At 35.4% G+C, this 27,649-nt stretch overlaps 1 protein-coding gene across 6 annotated transcripts; it reads right to left on the bottom strand.

Annotated features, from left to right (window-relative positions):
• Positions 1 to 1,097: 1,097 nt before the first annotated feature.
• Positions 1,098 to 27,451, bottom strand: PNISR (PNN interacting serine and arginine rich protein). 6 transcript variants are annotated; one of them, XM_082669074.1, is made up of 13 exons: positions 27,344 to 27,451; positions 20,706 to 20,786; positions 18,812 to 18,926; positions 17,170 to 17,358; positions 15,566 to 15,789; positions 13,940 to 14,111; positions 12,406 to 12,596; positions 9,417 to 9,554; positions 8,153 to 8,252; positions 7,370 to 7,423; positions 6,127 to 6,297; positions 3,565 to 4,651; positions 1,098 to 3,318 (listed from the first exon to the last, which is right to left on the bottom strand). In XM_082669074.1, the coding sequence occupies exons 3-13, from the start codon at positions 18,897 to 18,899 to the stop codon at positions 3,288 to 3,290; spliced, it is 2,445 nt and encodes an 814-aa protein (XP_082525200.1). In that variant the 5' UTR covers positions 18,900 to 18,926; positions 20,706 to 20,786; positions 27,344 to 27,451; the 3' UTR covers positions 1,098 to 3,287. The 6 variants fall into 6 exon arrangements, with proteins under 6 accessions (XP_082525200.1, XP_082525199.1, XP_082525201.1 ...); XM_082669073.1 differs by having other exon boundaries at positions 18,812 to 18,930; XM_082669075.1 differs by having other exon boundaries at positions 18,812 to 18,950.
• Positions 27,452 to 27,649: the final 198 nt, after the last annotated feature.

Below are 27,649 nucleotides of genomic sequence, written 5' to 3' on the forward strand. Positions count from 1 at the left end.
TAAGAGCTTGATTTACATGTACTTTCTCTGAATGATTCCCCTCACTGGGCTTCAGAGCCTCTCCACTACATTTTCAGTTCAACAAAGGCAATCAGTGATTTGCCTTAATACCAATAGGAAACAAAAGCCTCTTAAATACCCACTAGTTTGGCTCAGAAAAGCAAAACTAGCTTGCAGTACTTTTCTCTACAAATATCAATAAAAGGCTCTTCCAATGACACTTAAACCCAAGTTGTACTGGAGGAACAGCAGCTATAATGCGATGTATGGCTGTTGTGAGGTATTTCTCAGATCATCCCCATGGTCTCACCCATAAACGTGTTACAGAGTCTACAGTTTATTTTGCTATAAAACTAAATATCTATTTAATACTTTGAAATTCAATTTTATATAAACTTTTTTCATTAAAGTTAAGGGTTAAGTGCTCCCTTATAGCTAACACAGTTTTACCTCTTTGAAATGATAACACTACTACATCCACTTAGGTTTAACTGGTAAATTTTTGTATTTACAAAATTCCATATATTCAATAAATTGGTAACTTAAGATAATTTTATCTTAACATTACCACAATCAGAATGTGGCAGATTTATGTGTTTTTATAGGAAAACTCTATGGATGACACCTAGTAAACCTTCATGGTATCAATGTAACTCATCACACATGAGTTATTTTAAGGGCTATTAAGTTATTTTAAGCCCATTTTCTCATATAAGGTTTAGACATTACAACCAAATTCTACTTAAAACTGAAGAACTTAAGACCTTAGAGATAATCTAATTCCACCGTTATACAGCTGAAGAAACTGAGTTCCACTGTGATTAAGTGATTTGCCCAAAATATATCAAACAGCAGAGGCAGGACAATCCAATGAATCTAATACTATTTCCACTAAACCATGCTTTGCACATTTTAGAAACTTCAATAAATTAAAAATACTATTTATACTTCAGGTCTTCCTTTGAAGAAACAAAATAACTCAGACATTAAAAAAAAGATTCACCTATTGTGTTATACCATTAGAAACAGATGCTTTTTTAAAAAGACATTTTACAAGGGCAGGAAACATATACACTGAAATTCCACACCAATCTTTATTTATATTTTGGGGCCTGAAACAAATCTTATAATTACCTCTTTCCAAATTACATTTTATTCTTTTAATGGTGTGGTTTACCCCCATTCCACAAAAACAAGTATGATTAATACACTAGAAATATTTGAAAAGAAAACCTCTTAAGACAGTTTTTATTAACCAATCCAGACCAATGATTGTCTCAAAAAATTAATCTATTAATTTTCTGGTGGTATCATTTTAGAAAAGACTTCATAACCAAATTACACATCTAATTAACTTACGTATAAGTTTTAGCATTCACATCCCAAATCATGGAAGCCCTATTTATAAAATCTTACCATTCAAGGTAAACATACTCCATTAATGTCAGTGAAATGATGAATTCTCTAAACTGAAAACCCAAATATCTAATTATAATACTGATGTATTTACTAATAATCACATACATCATGACTATGTTTTAAAAAATATCTACAGATAAGAAGCTTGCATATTATGGCAGAGTAAATCAAACTGTCAAATGCTACTTTTGGCTCTAGTTCATATCTCGCTTAAAAATGTGCATATCATAGCCAGTAGACTTTTTCTGTAGAATTTTATTCTGAAAATATTATTTCACTTGAGATTGATCTAAAAAACATCTTTAGATATGAAAATGTTATACAACTTATCTATTACAAATTAATCAGATAATTCCGCAATTAGGTACACTGTGTTAGCTCACCTACATAAAAAATATTGCACATTTTCCTTTACTTATCTCAGATGTGACTGATGTCTAAACTATATAGAATTCCAAACTATTTAAAAGTTATTGTGTGAAATGTCAACTTAATAAATATCAGAACTAAATGCACTGTAAAACAATCATTTTGGTAAACATGCATTTATTCACAGTTGACTTCCTCTAGATAAGTGCGTAACTGCTCAAAATTATTTAAGAACCTATGTAGAGGTACAAGAGCACACTATTATAAGTCTATTTCTACCTTCATTTTGAGGAAACACTGATCTTGGCAAAAACCTGGCTTACTTTAATATGAACTACTGCTGGTAACAAGGCATACTCTAAAACTCTTGTGACCTGAACCTGCTTTTTCCTTTTTAACTTAAAATTTAAAAGCATTTGTTTTCAAAGATTTATCTATTGTGGCATAAGTGAGTAATCATATAAAGTGGACCCTAAAAGCATTTCAGTTGAGCATTTCAGTGCCTGCAGAGCCTCGTTTTACTCATAAGTTATGACTGCCTTAAACTGCTAGACCACTCACTGATCATAATTTTAAGAAACTGACAAAACCAAATTTTAATGTTATGAAACTGACACAAACCTGAATAATACAGTATTCCTCCACTGAGCTGAGGTCATATTATACTTTAAAAATATAAATAAATATATCAAATTGTGAGTTTTAGTTCTATAGTAACCCCAAAGTGTTTAAAATATGCTTTAAAACAGAAGTGGGAAACTGCAGAATATAGTTCCAGACTTGCACTGCTGCTACTGTCAAACACAGTAATTCCTTATAAATAATTCTAATGGTGCACTGCTCTGATTGAATCCAGCAATTTCATTTTACAGGAGTGAACCATACTTTATACACACAGAGAACATATTACTTGAAAATCCCCAAAACAGGAAGAAAAGTTTAGAAAGCTGTCAAATGCTTCCAAATGAACGTAAAGATCTATTTCTGGCCCTCTTCTACACCCTTATAGTTAAAATTTGACAAAAATCCATGGGTACAATTTACAGATTTTGACAAACTATTAATTTAAAACCATTTTCTTTGGGGGAGATGAGAGGAAGTACCTTTAAAATCTGTTATACAAAACTCCAGCTGCCTTTTTATAAAAGTACGTTCCTTAGATTAAAATCATAAAATTAATGTGCAAGAGGTTAACAAAAATGAACTAAAGAGCTTTATTGACATCACAGTACATTCAAGAATAATTTTAAGAACATTACAGCTGAAAGAGAATGGCATGTTTATAGTCTTATTATGCACTATTTTTTGAAAAAATGTAATACAAAGAAATCCTATTAAGTAACTTGGAGCAGCATTTGGAAAAAGTACACCTATTTACAGATTAAAAAAAAAAAAATTCTGGTTTCACCTACACAGCCACAATGTGCCTCTATAATGAGACAAGCCCTTAAAACTCATGGAATTTTTTAAACATCATGGCATTCTTGCCACATCATTCCTCAGCGTTTACGACGGGGAGGGGTTGTAGATCTGAAAAAAAGAAAGGGAAAAGATAAAATTTAAAAATAAAAATGTATTTTATACTAAAGAATCTGCAATTTTCAAATAAATAATATTATATAGGATTTCTAAAATTACTTAAGACTATGATCATTTATCAAGTACCAAACTGAGTTTATTAAAGAGAGAGAGAGAAAGGACACTTTCAACTTTGCATAAATTCAGTCAAATTTTTTTTTTTAAAAATCAGACAAAATACTTTAAAAAGTATACTACCTTGATCGGGACTTAGACTTGTGTTTGCGGCTTGCCTTCTTACCAGACCTTTGAGATTTCTCCATGGATCGCGATCGACTATGTTTAGGCTTCTTAGCCTTCTTTTCTTTGCTACTTCCTGGAGATTCAGAACTGCTCCTTCCACTAGAATCAGAGCCTGAATGTTTTTTACTGTCTTTGGTAGTACTTTTCTTACTATCCTGTCTAGAATCATGTCTTATGATTTTAACAGATATAGAACCACTCCTAGAGAATGTTCTTTCACTTTCTCGTTTCCTTTTTAACCTATCATCCTGACTACTGAACTTAAAATCTTTTTCTTCCCTTTTTTGTTTCTCTTTTCTTTTATCCTGTTCACGCTCCCTTTCTTTGTCTTTCTTTTTCCTATCTTTATCTATACTTCGACTCCTCTCTTTTTTCCTCTCTTGTTCTTTAGCCTCACCTTTATGCTTATGACTGCTCCCACTAAGATTTCCACGTTGATCATCAATTTTACGCCTATCTCGACTCCTACTGCGACTGGACCGATTGGTTCGCCTATCCCTTGAGCGACTTCTACTTCTACGTCTCTCTCGGGAAGGACTTCGATTTCTTCGTCTTTCTCTTTCAATGCTAGTTCTATTAGACCTCCTCCTATCTCTAATCTTTACTCTAGCCCTATTGCTCTCTATTTTAATTCTGCGAGAGTAACTTCTACTCCTACTACGCCTAGCTTTAATTGTTGGCGATCTACTCCTACTATGTCTCTTTTTTCTTTTAGGAGAAGAAGATCGGGAAGAAGTGCGACTACTACCTGAGCTAGAACTGTACGAAGAGCTAGAGACAGTACTACTAGTACTACTACTTCTGCTATTGCTACTGGAACTACCACTACTGGAACTTCCTGATCTACTCCTTCCTTGTTTCTCTTTTTCTTTATGCTCTTTTTTTGGTTCTAAAACTGATGTAGTTTCATTTGGAGTCCTTTTCTTTTCATTAACCACATCACCATCTGCTTCTCTTGCTTCTAGTAGTGATAAACTATTTTGCTCTTTATGGATAAATTCATTCATCTCTTTTGTAACCCTTTCTGTTTGTTGCTTTTCTTCTGAAACAGAAAAAGACAAAAACAGTAAGAAAGGCAAACGTGCAATGAAAAAACTCCCATGCTACCAAATTTCAAGCTATCAGACTACAAAAATACAGCAGCACTGTTCAACAGAAATAGAATGCATAAGCAATTCAGGGATTTTTAACAGCTACATTTAAAAAGTAAAAAGAAACAGGTGAAACTGATTTTCATATTTTATTAACCCAACATATAAAAAATATTATCATTTCAACATGTGATCAGTTAAAAAGAATATTGAGATAATCTGCTTTTTTTTTTTTTAATGTAAAGTCTTTGAAATACAGTGTGTATTTTATACCTACAGCACATCTCAATTTGGGCTGGCTTCATTTGAAATGCTCAATAGCTACATGCAGTTAGCTGCCTTCCTGGACAGTACAGCAATAGAGTACCAAAGTGTAGAGGTACAGTAAAGCAAGTAAGAAAAGATTTCCCTTTTGTACAGTAAGGCAACTTGAAGGTAAGTAAGTAATTTATAGGAAATTTTTGGCTGTTAACTCTTAATAATTACTTCTCAAATTGTCCAAATAAGATTTTTCAAAAAAGAAATTCTAAATAAATATTCTTTCATTATTCCTAGTATCATTATATAAACTAAGAACTGTATACATGTACAGCATTTTACATAAAAAACCTTCTAAAAAGTCCTCTATTATCCTTAAATATGCTAGCACAAATTACTTTTCAATGGTTTACAATATATTTCCCCTTTCAAAAGTTTTTTCATTTTAAGAACTTTTTTTTTTCTTAAAGATTTTTTGATGTGGACCATTTTTAAAGTCTTTATTGAATTTGTTACAACATTGCTTCGTTTTTATGTTTTGGGTTTTTGGTCTTGAGGCATGTGGGATCTTAGCTCCCTGACCAGGAATCAAACCTGCACCCCCTGCATTGGAAGATGAAGTCTCAACCACTGGACCAACAGGGTAGTCCTGTTAAGAACTTTAATAAGAAATAAAAATACACTAAATAGCTTAACTTACAGCCAATGGAACTAATGTCTCCCAAAACAAAACAAAAAAACTTTTATAAACTATAACTTTTTACAATCAATTTTGACTTTGATAAAAACTGCAAATGAGCCAAAACACCTTAGTTTCAGTTACATCACATATTATTTATAATCTAGCCTTGATTCTATCATTGGTATTTCTAAGATGGTTATAAAATAAAAAGAAATATGGGGCTTCCCTGGTGGCACAGTGGTTGAGAGTCCGCCTGCCGATGCAGGGGACACGGGTTCGTGCCCTGGTCCGGGAAGATCCCACATGCCGCGGAGCGGCTGGGCCCGTGAGCCATGGCCGCTGAGCCTGCGCATCCGGAGCCTGTGCTCCGCAACGGGACAGGCCACAACAGTGAGAGGCCCGCGTACCGCAAAAAAAAATAATAAATAAAATTTAAAAAAAGAAATACGAACAGAACTGTACAAACATTGAGTCTAAAAGATATACCTTCCATCTGTTTATCATGTAACAGCTGCTGTTCTTTTTCTTTTCTCCAAAAAGCTTCCTGTTTTTGCCGGATTCGGTGCCGTAATTCCTCATCATCAGTGTCAGATGACTCAGAACCTCGGTCGCTCCTCTCATCTTCACTGTCTCCTGATCCATAACCACCCAGTCCACCTGTGTGCATAAAGCCCAGTCTATCATATGTAAAAATTATTCTAGGCACTAAAAACTTTTTAAGGTCCGAGAAGAAAGCTCATTTCTTTTTTCATTGCTTTTTCTTGGAAGAATATGCTTATTCGGGGTGGGGAGGAGTATAAATTACAATGCTTAAGGAGAACACAGAATCCTCAAGAAAACTGATACTTAGTATCTTATTCTTTCAAGAATATTTCATATATTTCTCACCATAAGGGAATCTTGAAAATTATTGTCTTACTGTCCATGCTAACCAACAAAGCCATTTAATAGGGCAGTAACAAAGCCTTACTAAAGCATAATCAATTCAAACTACCTTACTCAAATTTATGATGATCCTGAAAATATTTCTAAAATTAACTCTTTCTTTATTCAAAGCTTAGAAATCCAAGGGATGCTAAATATTTTTTTCCTAACAAAGTTGGAATACTGTAATTCTCACTGATGCAGAAATGCTTTGGTGCTAAAACTGCTCCCCACCCTGAAGTGATCTAAATAGTAATCATAACAAAATCACATGGGCATTTGGTTTTACCCATTTCTGTTGACCCTCACAAATATTAATTTGAAATGATGATGTGGAAAAGGCAAATTCAAGCTCTTATATACTTGATAATATATCATGCAAATTGCAAATTACGAACACATCACTACTATCATGCTGTAAGATAAACCCTTTCCTCTATGTAAAAACTTGACTTGCTGCAACACAATCTAAATAAAGGTCCTTAAGAGCAATAGTGGATAGGTTTTTCCCTACGGCATGTATGTAATAATTCTGAAAGTGAGCTTAAATGCTATCATGGCTAAATTATGAACTATTATAACTTGTACTAATAAACTATGAATTAGCCACCACATTTATAATAATCCCATTGTGAATGCTTTAGTAAAAAAAAAAAGAAAAAAAACCTTTTAGAGGCTATAACCCTAAAACCTAAATTTTATAAACTGTGTAGGACTAGTACAGTTTCAAAACAGAACACGTAGAGAGACAGGTAAGTGTCATTTTTCCCTTTAAGGCCCTCTCACAAATAAGGAGAATACTTACCGAGTCCAGTGAGGGAAGCCAGTGCACTGGACTGTGCCAGCTGTTTTGCAGGAGCTTTGTATCACATCAACAACAGGAACAACATGTTAACACAAATAGCCACGATTTCATAGTCATGAGAGTCTATGGTATTGTTAAATCTACTACTATTGCTGCTTTTTGGGGAGAGAAGAAACATTAAAAACATAACATTCATTTTAAACCAGTAGCATGTCTGGCCTTGAAATTATAATTCTGATGTGAGCTGTAATTGGTTGATAATGAGGAAAAATGTTGACCAGTACACTGGTATTTTTTTTTTTTTAGGTATGGCCCATAATTCAAATTTTTCTTTCAATATACTTTTTAAGTGTTACTAAAAATATGGGAGGGGGGGACATTAGCTGCTTCTGTAAAAATTATAAGTGGTAAACTGTGAAAATTCTGAAGGTTCATAATTCATTAGGCAAACTAGTTGTATTAGAAATCATATACCAATACCATGGTATCTATATATATAAAAAAAAATCAGGTGAAATTGAACATCAAGAATTTTCCACAATACATTTTATAGAACAACAGCAAAACTGCTAATCTGTGCTCCGGTAGGTTGGATAAAACAAAAATATCTGTATAGTTTTTAATATGGTGTCTACAAATCTAACCTTTCCCAAAGAGTTAAAACATGCAAGAGAATATTCAAAATCTGCTAGTAATTCAACAAGGACAACAAAAAAAGTCCAAAGTAGCCACCAAAACCAAAAGACCCCCAGAAAAAGAGAACCAAGAACACCCACAATATACCTTTCGTTGCTTTCCGGTGTGCATCTTTGGCTACATAATAAATTTCTTCATCTGTGACATCCAGTAGAATTTCAGTCAGAAGCATTTTTGTCAGCAACATCTAAGGAAGGATATTTTATATTTTTTTTCTAATTTATTCTAGCTACTGATAGTTTGACATTTTCAAAAAAATTAAAAGGCAAAGCCATTTTATAAAACATTTTTAGAGAAGAGATCAGACCAGCTATTCCAAGGAAAAGAGTATCTTGAAAATTATTGTATTATCAAAACTTTAAAAATTTTAAAATCATGTGGATTAAAAAATATATATATGAATTTATCTGTATAGTAGAGAAACTGAATTCTAATTCTAGAGACAAAGTATTTTTTTCAAGTCCCTATTAATAAAAGTTTCCACAAGTGTTTTGAGAGGAATATCCCTTCATTTAATAATATTATTAGTAAGCAGCACAATACTAGTTTCTTATGTCACTTAGGAACTTACATTAACCCTCAGCTCAAAGTAAAATCTGAGGGGAAAAACAAGGAAAATAACAAAAAGGCAGTCATTCCATTCTGTGAGATGAAGTCCTTTTTTTCTTGATTACTATAGCACAGCGTACAATAGACTTGAAATAAGAGCTGGATTCTAGCACTGGTTTGGCTACCAACAGCTGTTTCAAATGTGGGCCTCTCTGGGATTCAGATTACTCATCTACTAAAATAAGAGTATACTGAATCAGCTTCATCTAAAGACATTTCAAATATCACTGGTCTTTCAATATGAGAAACGCAGCACATTATATTCCCAAACTCAGAAATTGACAATACACATTATAGGCACTGAAGTCTTTGAGAAATCTTGCAATGAAAAAATATGTTTAACTGTGTTCAATCCAGTGCTTCCTAAATTTATACTTCTACGCAGCCTTTTAATCTTTTTCAGTATTCAAAACACACATTTTAGAAAAATAATAAATAATAAATGTTCTCTTGGGTCTCATGTAGTAAAACACTGTTTAATTAAAAATGTGCTTAAATAACTGCTTTATAAGCTGTGATTTCGCATTATGTTACTTAGATTTTGCAGACATTATCACCCAGCAAATATACATTTTATAACTGTTTCACAAGTTCTCTCTCAAGTCTGATAGCCAACCAATAATTTTAAAAAATTATAAACAAGATAAACCCTATAATATAACATAGCATGTCAATTACACCTCAATTAAAAAAAATTTTTTTAAGCCTGTACATGGTAAAGGTAAGAAATTTAACATTCTACCATTTGATACTCTTTCTCTTCTTCGGTCATTTCTGGTTCACTTTGATCTTCTTGAGGAACTGGAGATGGACTTCTGGTGACTTTTCCACTGCTTGCGGCCTCCACATTTTCAGTGTCTTCATCTTCCTCATCACTATCCTAAAAAAAGTAATAGCACTTTCGGGTAGCCCAAATTCATGCTTATAATATAAAATAATTATCTTATATATTCTATTTTAAAACCCAAATTAAAGTCTATGAAACATATATAAAAATGAAATTTCTCTAAATTACATTTTTGTGCTATAGATTTCATTTGATAATTTAAAATGTTACCTGAGAGGAAATATTAAGACTACAAGATGACTTATGAGAATCAATTTCAATTATTTTTCAATTTTTTTTCTAAGTTTTACCTTATTTTATAAATAACTAGAAGCACATCAGGCCCAGAGACTGATTTAATTAATATCCATTATATATGATGGTCCTGACATGAGTGGCGTGTAGAATTTTGGATAAATGCACCACAGTCATATTATTCAGTGTAACTTTTTTTTTTTTTTTTTTTTGCGGTACGCAGGCCTCTCACTGTTGTGGCCTGTCCCGTTGCGGAGCACAGGCTCCGGACGCACAGGCTCAGCGGCCATGGCTCACGGGCCTAGCCGCTCCGCAGCATGTGGGATCTTCCCGGACGGGAGCACGAACCCGTGTCCCATGCATCGGCAGGCGGACTCTCAACCATTGCGCCACCAGGGAAGCCCTCAGTGTAACTTTTACAGCTGTAAATGTAAGCTATTTACCTAAAATCATGTGACTTAAAAATCTAAAGTCAGTTTCCAGATATCAGCTAGCTAGTGAAATTTGCTTTTTTTAGCTACGTAACAGACAGATAAGCAAGAAATGAGGTCTACTTCAGATAGAGGAAATACCAGCAGTTTGTCTCTCTGAATGGTTTTAGGTTTTCAGTATCCAGAGAGCATACCTTAAAAAGGGGACTTCTTTAGGCAAAGAAGTATTCCATAGTCACTCTAACAATCCTACTAAGTAAAAGACAAGGTGATCACCTAAATACAACTATGGAAAGACTATTTGAACCAGGGGAAGATACATGTGACACAAGTCCAAAAGCACCAGGGAGAAGAGGGAGGATAATCTCCAAACAGTTTTTTTGACACTTAAAAAAAAACATCAAACCTGAAAATCCACTATTTCATGTCTTTTGAAAAGAATTTTTTTTTCTTTGTTAAAGGTAAACTTTAATAGTGGCAGCCTGTTGTTTCTTACCGATATAACACCCAGAATAAAATCACATCTTTGGCACGGTTCTTTTGTTAAAAAATAAAAGTAATTTATGGCATTCATGGAATTTAAGCAAAGCCAATCTGCTTAAGTCTAGTTAATCTGCTGTCTTTGAGACTTATTGCTGAAGCAGAAAATGGCCTTGGGAGGAAGAACCATTTCCTGAATTGCATTACTGGCCAGTGCTGTGGCTGTCATACCATCTAGGAGCATACTGCTGCTAAACAAAAAAATTTCTAAGCCACTCAATGCCATCTAACTGATGGAGTTCTTTAGTTTTTAATATTTATTTATTTTGACTGCACTGGGTCTTCACTGTTGCATGCGGGCTTTCTCTAGTTGCAGCAAGCAGCGGCTACTCTTCGCTGCAGTAGGTGGGCTTATCATTGCGGTGGCTTCTCTTGTTGCAGAGCATGGGCTCTAGGTGCGCGGGCTCCAGTAGTTGTGGCTCGCGGGCTCTAGAACGCAGGCTCGGTAGTTGTGGCTCACGGGCTTAGTGGCTCCGCGGCATGTGGGACCTTCCCGGACCAGGGCTCGAACCCGTGTTCCCTGCATTGGCAGGCGGATTCTCAACCACTGTGCCACCAGGGAAGCCCACTGATGGAGATTTATTAAAGAGTTAAAACTTTATGTTACTTTCAGTGCCTATGTCAAAAACTATGAAAGCTATTACATCCGTTGGTGTAAGTATAGTTTTGTTTTATAGTCCATCACTAGGGAGTTAGCTGTACTACAACAAAAGAACACAGACTTGTTTGTCAAGGTAAAGCCTATTATCTAGCACTCCAATGAATAATTTCTCTCTGGAATGAAATGTTTTAATTTGCTGTCCCCTTTCTCCTTACTACCCTCAACAATACATACATAAAAACAATCTCCAATATACTTACTGAAAGTAATCTCAAGGACATTAATACTTTTGTATAAGCTAAATTAATATCTATTTATTTCAATACTTTTTTAAAATTAAAGTATCGTTGATTTACAATGTTTCAGGAGTACAGCAAGTGATTCAGTATACATATATTTTTTTCAGAGTCTTCTCCATTATAGGTTATTACAAGATACTGAACAAAGTTCCCTGTGCTTTACAGTAGGTCCTTGCTGTTTACTTTATAGTAGTGTGTATCTGTTAATCCCAAATTCCCAAATTATCCCTCCCCCCACCTTTCCCCTTTGGTAACCATAAGTTTTTCTATGTCTGTGAGTCTATTCTGTTTTATAAATAAGTTCATTTGTATCTTTTTTTTTAGATTCCACATATAAATGATATCATATGATATTTGTAAATGTAAATTGGTGCAGCCACTACGGAAAACAGTATGCAAGTTCCTTAAAAAACTAAAAATAGAGTTCCCATATGATCCAGCAATCCCACTCCTGGGCATATATCCAGAAAAGATGAAATCTAATTCAGGAAGATATATGCACCCTCATGATCACAGTAGCACTATTTACAGTAGCCAAGACATGGAAGTACCCTAAATGGCCACTGACAGATGAATGAATAAAGAAGACGTGGTGTGCATGTGTAATATTCCATATACACACAATGGAATATTACTCAGCCATAAAAAAGAAACAATGCCATTTACAGTAACATGGATGGACCTAGAGATTATCATACCAAGTCAAATAAGACAGAAAAAGTCAACTAACTTTTCACACAGATGTCACAAGGAGTTTTATGTCAGGAGTGCCTACTTACAAATTTACTTCTCTGAGGTAAACGAGGGCCATCTCCTCCTTCAGCATCTTCTGCAGCCTTCTTTTCTTTTTTGGACAACTGTGAACGTTGTTGTTCCATTCTTTCTTTCTCCAACTTCTTCTGCTTTTCACGTTCCATTTTTTCAAGACCTTCTCGAATCCAAGCTGGAAGAGTCCTGCGTTTTACTGCATCTGTTTCACGTGGGACAAAATATTCATAAGTCAGCTAAGTAAAAATTGTAAATGCATGAGTTTCTTATTCTTAAATTTCTACAATCTTTGTAACTTAAAAAAAAATAATTCTGGTGCCACTTGAGTGCTAGTGACAAATACTATCATTCTCCAGCAAGGCAGTGGTAATACAAACAATCCACTAGGGCTTCCCTGGTGGCGCAGTGGTTGAGAGTCCGCCTGCCGATGCAGGGGACACGGGTTCGTGCCCCGGTCCGGGAAGATCCCACATGCCGCGGAGCGGCTGGGCCCGTGAGCCATGGCCGCCGAGCCTGCGCGTCAGGAGCCTGTGCTCCGCAACGGGAGAGGCCACAACAGTGAGAGGCCCGCGTACCGCCAAAAAAAAAAAAAATCCACTAAACATAATGATTTTCTTTAAAATCATCAATTTTAATAGCAAGAGTGAACACTGCCTTAATGCTTATAATGTGCCAAGGCACTAGGGAAGTCCATCATCTCTCTTAATCCCCAAAAGCCCTAAAAGAGCACTACTATTACTCCATCTCTTTTTAAGTGAGGAAACCGAGGCTCAAAGAGATTAAGTGATGTGCTCAAGGTTACAAAGACAATAAGTAGTGATGTGGGCTAATTCACAGCCAACTGTTATACTATGCTGCTTCCTAAAATGTGAAAACAGAACAGAATTAAACAAAACCACAAGCCTTCACAGTAAGAATTCATCTGAACTAATATTATTCCTTAAGTTAAAACAGAAGTTAGAATCTTCCTAAAATGTCTACTTTGTGATTAAAAAAAAAAGAGAAAGACTTAAGTGCTAGATTTGGATGTCCAGATAAAAAGGAACATAAATATGTAACTTGTCAGTTGCAATAAACTAGTTCTATTATGTTATTTAAAAATTAAAATTTTCTGCCAAACACTATGGAAAGTGAAATAAAGAAATTAATCTGACAGCAGTATTATCAGATGAACTGAGAGTGCAAAGAGTCCATAGAGAGAGAACAGGAGATTTTAAAGGGGGAACTGATCATATACTGGCATAATGTAGCTATCAACATTGAAGAAATATCAACATGCTATGGTCACAATAAATTTAAATTTCATCACAAAACCTGGAGTTTAAGGTAAAGATTCATTTTAAAGAAACATATTCAAAATTTTAAAGATTTTAGATAGCATGCATCTTTTTTGTAATTTTAAGGTTTATGACTATAAAAAGATAGGATTTTAAAGTATCATTTCCTAACATATCAGAGTATTAGAACAATTTAAGAAAATAAAACATCCTTTTTACATGATCAAAAAATCATGCCAAATGTGGTTCACTAAACTTAAATAGCTACCAATTTGTGGCGGCTCCTGCTTCACAGGAAGTGCAATAGGTGAGCGCTGCCGATCCCTGAATGATGATGGTCTTTCTCTTCGATTCTGGGGAGGTGCTGGAGGTCCTGGAGGTCCTGGTTGCCAATAAGGAGGATGAAATCCACCTTGCGGTGGACCAAAAGCAGCCCCATGCTGAAAGAGTATTGCAGTTTATTTTTCTTCACATTAATACAACATACTCTCTGGGACACACGTGTGTTATGAACTGGGACAGTAGAAATCCATGTGTGCAGCAAATCCAAGAATTCCATGGTTCTAATATCCACCGATATTTCTGTAGCCCCAAGAACCTAGGCTTACTTTTCCTAAGAAAGATAAAGATTTTCTGCCTACGTAAATGCAAAGAGCCATATAAAATCCAGCTGATAATATACTATATTCAAGAAGTATAAAAAAGGATATATAAATGAGCTTTTTCATTCTGAATCCATTTATATCCTTCCACTACCAAGAAATCAAATAAATGCCAGTTTTTCTGTAACTAGAAAACCACAGGAAAAAAAAGTTTTAAATCAATTCCAACTTCCTAGTTATGAACTTATTTCTATCATCTTGCAAGAAATATCTATTTTAAGCTAAGATAAAAGCTACTGAATCATAACATTATATTTTTTTTTTGTAATTTTGCCATTTTCAGATGCTTTTCTAAGCCAGATGCCAGCAGAGCTCTTTGTCTTGTTAGCATGGGGACCTACCAAGCAAATGTTGTCTAAGTAGAAGCTCCCCACTACTACATTTTTTCAAAACAAAGAGAAACTGTCCTATCTGTATACCAAATATTCATATACAAAAAGTATCTGAATGATTAAGAGGATTACTGTCTCAAGGTGAATACTGTTTACGATTATGCCCATTATCCATACAATTAGTGAAATAACATGGGTTTTTCCCAAAATTTTAAATGATAGCTCAGTTTAAAGGTAACGATTGCAATCAATTATTTCAAAATGACACCTAGCACTATAATTTAAGGGTGGACCCTGGCAGAGTGATTAGAGAAAATATAGCCCCTCTTAATGACACTATTCCCCATAGAGTTCTATGTCCCTAGGAATGAATTAGATGCTACAAAGAAAATTATGTACAATTCCATTAACATGTCATGTCAGAATGGAAAAAAAACGACAACACTAGAAAATGTCTTAACTCTACATAGCAGAAGGAACTGCATTTAGGAAGATGATCTATGTTCTTCATGTATTTTATTCATGTCTTAACCATAATTTTTGATAAATAATGTATTCAACTACCGTGCATTTTCTAAACTTTATTTAATGTTTAAAGGTACCACCTTGAAATTAGAAAACAAAACATCATATAGCTATTGCACTTACACATTTTGCATTTTATCCAAATTTTTCCCTAACAATCCTTTATACCATTTTCCTAAGCAAATCAAAAACCAGAAAATAAAAATCTAATGATTTTAATACTCAAAAACTGATAACTTTTTTTGAGACATAATATGTGCTTATCTGTACAAGACTGAAAAGTGAAACACATATCTTAGGTACTCTTGATGAGACACCTCCAAAGAATGGATTACGTGCACATCTACAATATTAAAGCAACAAAATATCTTTCACCTGATAGTCAAACTGGTTCACTGGCCCCACTGCAAAATTATCGGGTGGTCCACCAAAGTTGTGATTGTTCTGGTTAAATATATGCCTGTTGTCAGGGGCAAATTCCCCACTGTCCTGACTGTTGCTGTCTTCGGAAGGAGGAACAATGTCCATTGGGCCTGGTGTTGGTGGCATCCATGGCTGCTCTGGAGGGGGGTGTGGGGGCTGCTGATGCATTCCCCATTCTATTCAGGATTTAGGCATAAAAACATTCAACAGGGGTTATAACAAAATCAGCACACATCTTTAAGATCTCAAGAAAGCTACATTTTTCAGTAAAGAAAGATTAAAAAATTTATGACTTCTTGGTCCAATTTCTTTTGCATACCTTAAAAATAAGCAATGAATTAATCTAATAAATAATTCGAATGAGCTAACTTCCACTCTAATTCATATCCTAAACAAATGGAAACCAAATGCCCAAAATTATTTTTAATGAACATAACAAAATCCAAAGCAATCTTCTGTTGAATTTTTCTATTTCTGTTCAGTAACAATACCATAAAAATAATACCTTGAGATTTTTATATAATTCCTTTCTTCCATGAACACATTTATCCTCACAACATCCCTGTGAGGTAGGGAGAAATCAGGTACTATTTTTGCCAATTTCAGGAAGGGAAATTGAGGCACACAGAGGTAAATCACTTGCCTGGGACACAAAGAACACCAGCAGAGTAAAGTTGGGGAAGTGGGTTGGGGAAGTGGGAATGCCAGGGTGAATCACTGATGAACTTAGGAACCAAAACATTTTCAAATGTGGGAAAATTTGGCACAGACTCCAGAAAACTAGAAATGAACTACTTCTCAGTATTAAAGATTAGAATATTCGTTATTCTTTTAAAAGTGATATTAGAGGATTACTTCCTGAGTTTTCCATTCTTACATTGAGAAACAATAATAAGTACTAATAAAGAAAAGGAGCTATGACTTCACCATTAGCATAATCAAAATAAGATTCACCTATAAAAACGTGAAGTGACTGTTAAATAATTAATAACACAAGTCATAGAAAACTGAACTAGCATCAAGGAACCTAGTCATACTGCGAAGTAAAAAAGCAAACAAACAAAAAAAATTAACATAAAAACTTATGGAAGATCTTCACTATCTGAAAAAAAGGGAAGAGAGAGATGGGTGGATGGTAGGGGCAGAGTATATTTGACAGACTAATTTGTCACATAGTGACACAATTTTTCTTTAATTAGAGACTAGACATGTTTTGCTCTGCCAGTGCTGCTGCTGAAAAGGCCAGAGGTTGCAACAGAGAGACATAGAATGCTCTCTTCCCTAGATGCCAAGTGAGGTTTCCAGTGTTCCCAGCCCCTGTCAGCCTAGGAATGAAGAACCAAGAAAAGAATCAAACTGAGTGCCACAATGCTAGCAGATGAGTATAGAATAATTTTAACCACAAAATTTCAAGGTCAAATATAATTGAAACTGCCTAGTCTTTAAGAAGCATTAATTTCAAGAAGTCATAAAACTAAGCAAATTAAACAATTTAATTTTAATCCTCATTTTATTTTAAAAATAGTCCTAATATTTGGAAAACATAAACAACAAACCTGGTTGCCACATTCTGTTAAAGTTCGAATCCCCTTGGAAATTCCCATGATTGTTTGGACCAGACTCCATTGTAGACATATCTTGTCCATTTGGCATCATTCCTGGTGGTTGTTCTACCATGCTTTGCTGTCCTGAAGCTTCTCTTTGGGCAATCCAAGCTTGAGCCAATGCAGCCCAGTCAATCTGGCCTAACATAATTTAACATAGCAGAATTTGGCATTCAGAATGTAGGAGCTAAAAAAACAGTGCCTCTATGTAAAACAAGCTTCTCAGTTATTCCTTACTAGAGATTTTAAATATTACACAATGTTATAGTTGAAAATAATACATAAAACTAACCCATACTCAGGCTATAAAATAATAAAAATTACTTAAGACATTCAGAAAATTACTTAAGACATCCACAAAAACACTTAACCAATTTCTAATATTAACTCATAAGAGAATTTATTCCCTGCACCTTAAGTTTACTGAATTTTTTTAAACTCTTATTCCTTTTTTAAACCACTATAAAAACAAATGATTAACCTCACTCTTTCTCTAACAGGTCCCATCCAGGTCTACTCTGGATCCTATATACCTCACGTGAATATAGATAGCTATTCTTGTTCCTTCTCAGTCACCCTTCTTTAGCATCTTTAACTTCCTTCTCTAGTCAAAATATATCTCCTTAACAACTTCTTAGCCATTCTTTATTCAAAATTCATTGTTTCTGCTATCTTAAAGTTCCTCCTTTCATCAAATATCTAGTTACCATTTTAAGATCTAATTCTATTAATAAAGTAAACAAAGTAGATTAAGATACAGTTTTTTACATCTCAGTTTAGCAAAGATTAAATAAATATATTCTCATACCTTTTGATGAAAATGAAGTTAAACTTGACAATGTACATCTAAAACTTTTAAATGTACAACTGTGATCTATCAAACCTAGCTCTTAGATTTTTTTTTCCTAAGAAAATAATTGGACAAGTAATAATGGTACATATACAAAATTACGGGAATGACTTCAAAAAGCAAAAAGTCACAGACAATCTATCATCTAAAAGTGGATTTATTACAGTACAGTCCTATAACAGAATGCTATGTAGCTATTAAAAAAAAGAAATAGGATAAGATTAACCCAGTAAAGGCAGGACAGTGGAAGGGGTCATATCAGGTTAAAATTGGCTACGAATTAACCACTGCAGGAGCTAAGTAATAAAAGGGGGCTCCCTATACTCGTTTCTACATCTGTATATGCTTGAAATATTCCATATTAAAGAGAAATTTAAAAATGATACAGCATACCATCAGTTGACTATGATCTACATAGAATTTTAAGATTCCGAATTAACAAAAGTATGATTAAGCAACACATTTAAGACTTTCCTCTTTCTTTAGAAAACAAGAACTAAATCAGTTTTAAAAATATTAAAATCTACATAAAGCTTTCTACTCTTTGAGGAAATCTTCCAAAGGGAAATCCATTCCCTAATATGTATGCTAGGTAAGATTATTTACAAGAAAAAATTAAAATCTGACCATAAAATGATCCAATAAACCAATCCCAACTCTACCTCCCTTAATTCCAGTGCCTATGTCCCACTCATCTCTAGACAACCCCCTCCCCCGTTCCCCAAATTCAATTTGTTTCCTTACTTGGATCCTGCTGGTGCTGGAATGACTGCATCCATTGTTGTTGATTCAAGGGCCATTGCTGCCAAGGCTGTCCTCCTTGATCCCACATCCTGACTTTTAAAGTGTATCTGATTTTCTGTCTTCAACAAAATAAACATAGCTTAAAAATGAGAATGAGTGTTCTTTAATGTTAAAGCTCACACATCAGAAATTATTATATGATGATACATTTATGTGATCAGAGCTCTAAAATTCTGCTCAAAAGGTTGCCAAAGACAATTGGAATTTTTTAGTTGGCAAGCAAGAGTATAAAATTTCATGTTAATGCTGATGTCAAGAGTTTGGGGGCAAGCACAGCTCTATTCAATTTAGCTCAAAAGGGGGAAAATATAATTTTTCCCAATATAACTCTCTGGAAATGTAATTATTTTGAAGATTATAAAAAAAAAGTGATTTAGCCTCCCTCAAACCAAGGCTCACTGAAGAGGGTAACCAGATAGCTCTAGCTAATGAAAGAAAACTCTTCCTTATAAATTATAGTTAATGAATGCATAAGGTAGAAAAGACTTAGAACATTGCCATATTGTCAAACCTAATAAAAACAGCTGATTCAGGCAGTCTTTGAAGAAAAGCTGATGGGAAATCAAAAATTCAAAGGTTGCCGAAATATCATCCCTACAGATTATTAAGTGTCTCCTCACGAGATACAAAATTACATCCCCAGAAGCACTATGAATATTTTCACCAAAAATGTTTACCTGAATCCAACTGAGCTTTCAGCTCTCACTTTCAGTGTAAAGGAATTATTAGGGGAAAAAGGTACTGGCCAAATAGTATCAAAAGAAACAATCAGACAAATCTAGAAGGTGAGACAGTCCACAAAACCAGGTATCTTTTCTTTCCTTTTTTTTTGGTGGGGGGCCGCATCGCACAGCTTGTGGGACCTCAGTTCTCCGACCAGGGACTGAACCCGGTCACGGCAGTGAAAGCCCGGAATCCTAACCACTAGGCCACCAGGGAACTACCCAAGACCAGGTTTCTTAACATATAATTAACATGGAAAAGTAGAGGGGAAAAACATACATTAATACCTATTAAATCTAGGTGATGAGTATGGGGGCAGGGGGGTTCATCACACTAGTTTACTTATCTGTAAACTAGTTTGAAAACGTCCATAATAAAAAGTTTTAAATGCTTACAGTCATTTTATCTCTGTACTTCATCCAACACTGATATACAACCCTATTCAAGTACCAATGACACACATAGTAAGCAGAGTATGCTTCTTCATTTTTGTACCCCAGGACTTAGCACATAGCAGGCATTAAATAAATGTTTACTAAATGAATCGTGTCAGACTGACCCTTTCCTCTATTCTAAAAATAATACAAAACTACGCCTTAGTATTTATTGCAGGGTCACAAAAAGTGGGAAAGCCAGATATTAAGGAAGTAACAGACACCAACTTTAATACGACAATTGGCTACTACAATCCAGGCTCTTAGAGCTTGCAACCACAGTCTTTGCAGCATTCTCAGAATGTTACATAGTTCTGTCAATGGCAGATCCTGACCTCTCAACTGAAGAACACTGTACATTAGGAAAGATGCATTCCTTTGTTATACCTTGTTTACTTATGAGTCAAGTGCACTTATCTTCTAGTTGTATTAATATATTCTATTATAATGGGATTATTAGAATATGGCAAAATAGGCACTAAATAGTACCACACCTGAGGCCAACAACTGTACTGGGTATCAATTCCAAGCTAAAAATACTTACTATACCTTTAAAGCCCTTTAAAGACCAATAACTCATTAGCACTCTTGAAAACTTTAATTAACTTTAATTAAAAAGTAACTAAATAAATAAAGAGGAACACCCAGAAGAAATACCAACTGCTATTTTGACTGACCTCAGAGGTTCACCTTCTGTTTAAAATTTAGGTTGATTCAGAACTACAGCTTGGAAGCATAGCAGCAAGATTACTTATGCCCTGAAAAAAAAAAAAAGAAGTGTATGTTTGCACTTAAATTATGAAGAGCTATTTGAACTAATAAAAATAAATTCTACAGATGCAACACGGAAGTGTGATCATCTCCAAATTAATTTGAACTTTCTCTTCCATTAATTTTATAATGAGAAAAGATTTACCATTATAAAGTTAAGGGAAACAGGTACATCACAAATGAGAAGGCAAAGCTTTAAAAACATTTTTCTTTCAAAAATATCTTTTTTATTTACTTGAACAATTCATTAACAATACAAAATAATGTCAAGCAATTTAGGAATTGTCATATATGCTGAGAAAAAAAGGAACAACAAACATTTTAAAAGATTTCATCCATCTGACATGAACTTAAATGGTACAAATAAGGTAATAAATTCAGATTTTTCTATGGAATTCTAAGTTTAAAAATTACATCAGCAAGGTGAGAACAACTTGTCCCTCAAACGGTTTCACCTTCTTCCCATTAATTTTTTTTTTTTAGATTTTTTTTGATGTGGACCATTTTTAAAGTCTTTATTGAATTTGTTACATTATTGCTTCTGTTGTTTTTATGTTTTGGTTTTTTGGCCATGAGGCATGTGGGATCTTACCTCCCCAACAGGGATCAAACCTGCACCCCCCTGCACTGGAAGGCAAAGTCTTAGCCACTGGACCACCAGGGAAGTCCTCAGATTAATACCCAGATTAATACCTTTTTAAAGCTGATAGAAAGACAAATGTATTCATCTTTTTATCTTCCAAAGGTACCAGACAGCTTCTTGCTGCCCTAAAGCAAGTGACCAGCAGTCACTAAGCAACAAATGAAGAAACGAATGGTCTACAGGTTCTTCTTTCCCTGTTTACTTTTAAAGGTTAATGATAAGAAAGCTGTTGACCTATATACAGGAGAACCAAAAAAGCTGGTGTAAGCAGAGCTTGCTATGTTTTCCAAAGCTCTAATGGCACATCAGAGTTCACTGCATAGATTTTTCTGTCGTAGGTTGTAAACTCATACAATGTAGGCATTATAACTAGCGCTACACAGTGCGCACTGGAGTTGCAAATAGATGTGCACACAATAAAACCACTTTAATGATGAAAATTATGTATATTGACTCCCTATCATCATTTCCAATACATAGATTTACTTTTCTAGAAATCACTCTAAACTAAGTTTCTTTTACTTACTCCTGTTTAATGGTTATCATGGCCAACATTTTCAATTCCCCTTTTAAGTTTTCTGATTACCACTTGTCACCTAGACTTAAGAACACAAGCCCTGGTTCATGATGCCTGCCTATACCACTCAATAGCTGTGTGAATATGCGCAAATTAACTACTCTCTAATCCTTGGTTTTCTCATCTGTAAAGTGGTGAATGTAATAAATGTCTACCTCATAGGGTTACTGTGAGGATTAAATGGGAAACATATAAAAACTTGGCACAGAAAGCTTCAATAAGTAGTGGTCAATATCACCACTAAGATTTTCTCAGTATTGTTTTTGATAGCACTCAAGTTTACAACTGGGGGTGGGGACAGGTGATCAAGCCAATCCACTTCTACTCAATTCCATTTTCTTCTCTTAAAGCAATCTAAGACTTATCCAGATTTCATTTTATCTTTGGAATGTCCCTACTTCTCACAACATCATAGGTTGCAGCTTTTATTAAAACAAAACAAAAACTTCCATGTTTTCCTACGCACAAAGAGCTTTTACTTGCATATTTTCAAGAGTGATCTGTATTATTTGTAGCCATTTTTGTTTGTTAAAACCAACCGCTTCTAGTTTTACTATGCTTTCCAAAGCTCTTTTCCCCCTAAAGTTTTTATAGAAGCTATTATTCAAATACAATGATTGATACACTTAGGCTGAGAAAAATATGGAAAGGATGTAAAACTGTGAGAAACAGAGCAGAATAAAACACAGCAAAGAAGGTAACAGTAAAAGTCAAGGAAGTAAGAAGTTAGAAGCTATTTAATAAAATGCTTCAATTAAATCTGCAATTGAGAAACTTTATTTGGCTACAGAGGGTGTGTTGAACAAGGGTGTAGGTAAAACACCAAATGTTCAGTCTTTTTGGAAGACAAGTTAGCATTAAAGTATTTTATCAAAATTGTAAATAATCATCCCTCTGACCCAGCAACTCCACTTCAAGGACTTAAAACCATGGATGAGCATACACACCATGTAACTCAAAAACCTGCAGCATGTCTGTAACAGTGAACATCTGCTTTCAGTGACACTCAAAGGGCAGTAGGTGAGATAAGAGTGAACCATACAGTGGACTCCTATTCAGCCATTAAAATGAATAAAGTAGACTTTTATATGCTGACATACACTGATGTACGAACTCTATTATGAATTGTATAGTGAAAAAAATCATGTGATACAGGATGAATAATGATGCCACTTGAAGTTCCTTTTTTTTAAAGAAGAACACAATTTAGTATAGAAAATTCCTACATTACCAAAAACCTCTTAAAATTGGTAAGCTCTGGAGAGGGAAAACAGAGATGAGTTAACGTTAATTTTTTATTCACTATCTTTCTATATTCTTTGAATTATTTAACCATGAGTGTGTATTTTTTAAAATAAATCTACTACAGATTTTTAAAGATACGAAGAATCAGGAAGCTGGTCATGAAAATCTTCACGTGTTTTGTCTTGGCTCAAACGAGAATCTTCTTGAGAGCAGTGGAAATGTCTTAATAGTTATTTGAATTCTCCAAAGTGCTTTGCCCATATTAAGTGGTAAAACATTTTACTCATTCACTGAAATTTATTATCAAGTAAATATATTAATATTCAACAATGAAGATGAAACTCTAGTACTGCTACTCTGACTTTATAACATCAAAAATCAATTCCAATTTATTCATTCTTCCTTTAGCTTTAATTTTAAAGATTCTTAAGCTCCATTTCTCAAGTTTAGAGAAATGTGATTATTGATGAGCCAGGCTACAAGACTTTCCCTTTACAGGGTTAAATTAATTGCTATTTCCTTGGAAACAACTGGGATTTGGGAAGAACAGAAAGATCAACAACCAGGATTTGCTGCAGATTATGCACATTATCGCACAGAGCTATAAAAATCTAGTTTATGAATTTGACCAGTGTTATGGATTGACTTGTGTCCCCCTAGAAGATATGTTGAAGTCCTACCTCCACTCCCATTAACTGTGAACATGACCTTATTTGGAAATAGGGTCTTGGCAAACGTAGTCCAGTTAAGTTGAGGTCATACTGGATTAAAGCAGGTCCTAATCCAGTAATGATTAGTGCTTTTAGAAGAAGACACAAGACAGGGAGAATGCCACATGACTACAGAAGCAGAGACTGGAATAAAGTGTCTACAGCCAAGGAAAGCCAAAGATTGCTGGGAACCAACAGAAACTAGAAGGAGGCAAGGAAGGATCCTCCCCTAGAGGAGAGACAGAAGAGAGAAGAAGAGAAAAGAAAAGAAAAGGAGAGGGAGAGGGAGAGAGAGAGAGAGGGAGAGAGAGGGAGGGAGGGAGAGAGAGAGAGAGAGGGCTGTCGAGCACACATGCATGAGCCTACCAAAATCTTTATTTCAGTCATATCTGTAGCCTGGAGAACTGTGAAAGAACAAATTTCTGTTGTTTTAAGGCCAGTCTGTGGTAATTTGGTACAGCATCCCTAAGAAACTAACACAGCCAGAAATGACTGTCATTTATCTTATTTCTTACATGACTCTATATTAGAACATTCATTGCTTTGAGGTTCTTAAAATTACTTGCTTAAATGACAAACATTAATATTTGCAAAAGTCATCCCTTAGACTGTGTGACAGATAAATGAGAATGAAACTGTAGTGCTTGTTTTAAAGCCCTTAAGCATCAATTTCAAAATCAAAGAAATACAGTAACACACCCATCCTTTGGTGCATATAATGAAATGTTTCTCACATCAAACACAAAGTTTAGAAACCAAAAAACGCAACAATCCTCTTCTCCCCTGCCATTTCAGTCTTACACTCCAGGTAATGGATCTCAAAGTCAAAAAGAAATCATTTGGATCAATTCAGATTAGGTGGAAATGGCACTAACAAAGTTAATCTTGTAATTATTTGAAATGTAGTAACCTTTTTTGATATTTGATGTGACATGCATTTTAGTATATATTGAAATACTTTGTAGTCTGCAGCTCAAGAAAGGTAGTCAAAAAATATTGGAGAATTGAATAGTTTGGTTATAGATACCGAAAAAAAAGTGATAATTGAAAAATAAATTTGGAAGAAAAAAAAAGAAATGTAAAAAGCCTAAAGGAAACAACCCCTCAGTGGCAAAAAGGACACGTCTTGGTTCTAATACCATTCTCTAACAAAGTAAAGGAATCAGGGATCATTAGAGAAATAGCTGATTCTTAGAACTAGGGCAAGAAATATACAAAATGAGCCTGGAGCATCTTGTAGTGCCAGGAAGTAAGAAGATGCTCGGAAAAAGGGGGAGGGGAAAAAAGGGGGGGGGAGGAAGATGGGGGGCATGTCAAAGGTGCACAGTAGACAACTGAAGGAGCTACCAATGTCCAAAACTGGAACAATCTGGGCAATAAAATAAAGTATTATTGGATTATAACACAAATTATGACATAAATATCTACTGAATCCTTACTGACATAAATAAATTGGAGGGAAGAGACAAATCTTCCATGCGGAGGGATTCCAAATAAATTATGTAGATACTCCACCCTAAAGGAGGGAGAGCTTAACTCTCCACTCCTTAAGTGTCCTTTGTGCAAAGGTACTTCCTTCCCAAAGAGTACAATATGGAAAGGAGGGAGTGGACAGAGAGTAACTTTACAGTGGAGAAATTAGACAAACACTACCTCAAGCAGGTGATCAAGGACAATATCAACATGATAAGTCATGTTCATAGTATGTAGCCTTGATAGAATGTGATGAAAAAGGCATTTTACCTCTGTGATCTTCTTCCTCAAAACTCCTAATACCAGTCTTATCATGAGAAAAACATCAGACAAATTCCAATAGCAGGTCACCCTACAATATCCCTAGCCAGTACCCCTCAAAACTGTCAAGGTCACTGTATTACTTTGCTAGGGCTGCCATAACAAAGTACCACAGACTGGGTAGCTCATACGACAGAAATTTATTTCCTTATGGTTCTGGAGGCTAGAAGTCCAAGATCAAACTGTCATCAGGGTGGGTTTCACTCTGGGGCCTCTCTTCTTGGCTTGTAGATGGCTGTCTCCTACCTTTGTCTTTATGTGGTCTTCCCTCTGTGTACTGCTCTTTTTATAAGGACACCATTATAGCACACAGGGCCTACCCTAACGACCCCATTTTACTTCTTTAAAGACCCTGTCTCCAAATACAGTCATATTCTGAGGCACTGAAGTTAGGTCTTCACTGTAAGAATTTTCAGCCTGTAACAGTCATAGAAAACAAGCCTGAAAAACTGTCACAACCAAAGACGGCTACGGACACATGACAATTAAATGTTATAGGGTGTTCTAAATAGGATCTTGGGCTAGAAAAAGGACATTAGGTTTAAACTTAGAAAATGTGAATAAACTATGGACTTTAAATAACAATAATGTGTCAATATTGGTCCATTCAATGTGACAAATGTACATGTACCACACTAATATATGTTAACAATAGGAAAAACTCTGAGGGGGGTTGGGGGGTAGTTCATATGGTAAAGCTGTACTATCTGCTCAATTTTTCTGTAAATCAAAACTGTCCTAAAAAAGCAAAGTCTATTAACAACAACAACAAAATTTTAACATACAGTCTCAATCAACACCATCTTAAAAGAACTGATTTACTGTTACCTTACCTACAGCCACGTAACACCTTACAAAACACCTTCAAGGTTCTGGTTTTTGTTGCGTTTGCCTTGCTGCACTCAAACCAGAAATTCCAAGTTTATTTTGTTCTATGAATTAACCACCAACAACCAAAATGTGTCGAGTACCCATGATGTTCAGATGACAATAATATCCATCACAGGATAATAAAACTGAAACGTTGGAAGCTACCTCCTTCTTTCCCGAAGCTTACTTAACACATAGTGTCTATGACTTTAAAAACACATTAATACAAACTAAGGAACCTAACTGTAGTTAGTTAAAAGGACACAGTTGCCCTTCGCTGCGCCTGCGGAATCGGAGGTGCACAGCAGAGATGGTCCAGGTCCGGGCCCCTTCCTCCTCTGCTCCCCTGCACCCCCTCCCCATAAGCGGGGGGGGGGGGGGGGTTCCCACTGCGCACGCGCAGTGCTTAACGGCCGGTCGGGAGCCCAACAATCACTCCCTTCTCTTCCTAGAGGGAACTCTCACAGTTAGAGGGAGAGGTCGCGAGCACTCTCCTTAATACGAACATTTCCTTTAAACCGGGAGCAGCGCCATGATTCACCAAGTCAGGCGGACGCCACCGCTTTAAGGAAGATGAGGTTCCAGCGGTCGCGCCAAGCAGCGTACGCAGCCTACGTGTTTAAGTTATGCTACCTTCGCCACAGAAACCAAGAAGATTCTAATGACCCGGAAAGTCCCCACGCCTAATCGTTCTCCACCACTTACCCACTCTGATTCCGGAACACCGTGTCGCCACCGTTCCTATAATACCTCTCCAACCCTTTCGATGCTTCTACTTCTTCGCGAACAAGACAAGATGGCGCCCGATTAGTCTCACCCGGAAGTGAATAATAATAACATCCGTTTGTCATTTGAAGCCATACTGTCCCACTGCCAGGTCTTTGACCACGTGACTGTACCCGGTTAACATTGTTTCAACGCCATTTTTGTTATGGGCAAAACCACCTCGACTATGTAGTCAACACCATGCAAATGTCTGGACATTCCTGTACGTTACCTTTTAACGTAGCC

Source organism: Grampus griseus, assembly GCF_964374135.1.
Source record: "Grampus griseus genome assembly, chromosome: 13".
Classification (NCBI taxonomy): Eukaryota; Metazoa; Chordata; class Mammalia; order Artiodactyla; family Delphinidae; genus Grampus; species Grampus griseus.

Coding starts and splice junctions, on each gene's coding strand:
- PNISR (XM_082669074.1), bottom strand. CDS start 18,899: ATGTGGGATCAAGGAGGACAGCCTTGGCAGCAATGGCCCTTGAATCAA. Junction 12,597..13,939: donor GCAGGAGCCGCCACAAATTG/GTAGCTATTTAA, acceptor CACGTGAAACAG/ATGCAGTAAAACGCAGGACT. Junction 3,319..3,564: donor AAGTCTAAGTCCCGATCAAG/GTAGTATACTTT, acceptor TCTTTTTTTCAG/ATCTACAACCCCTCCCCGTC.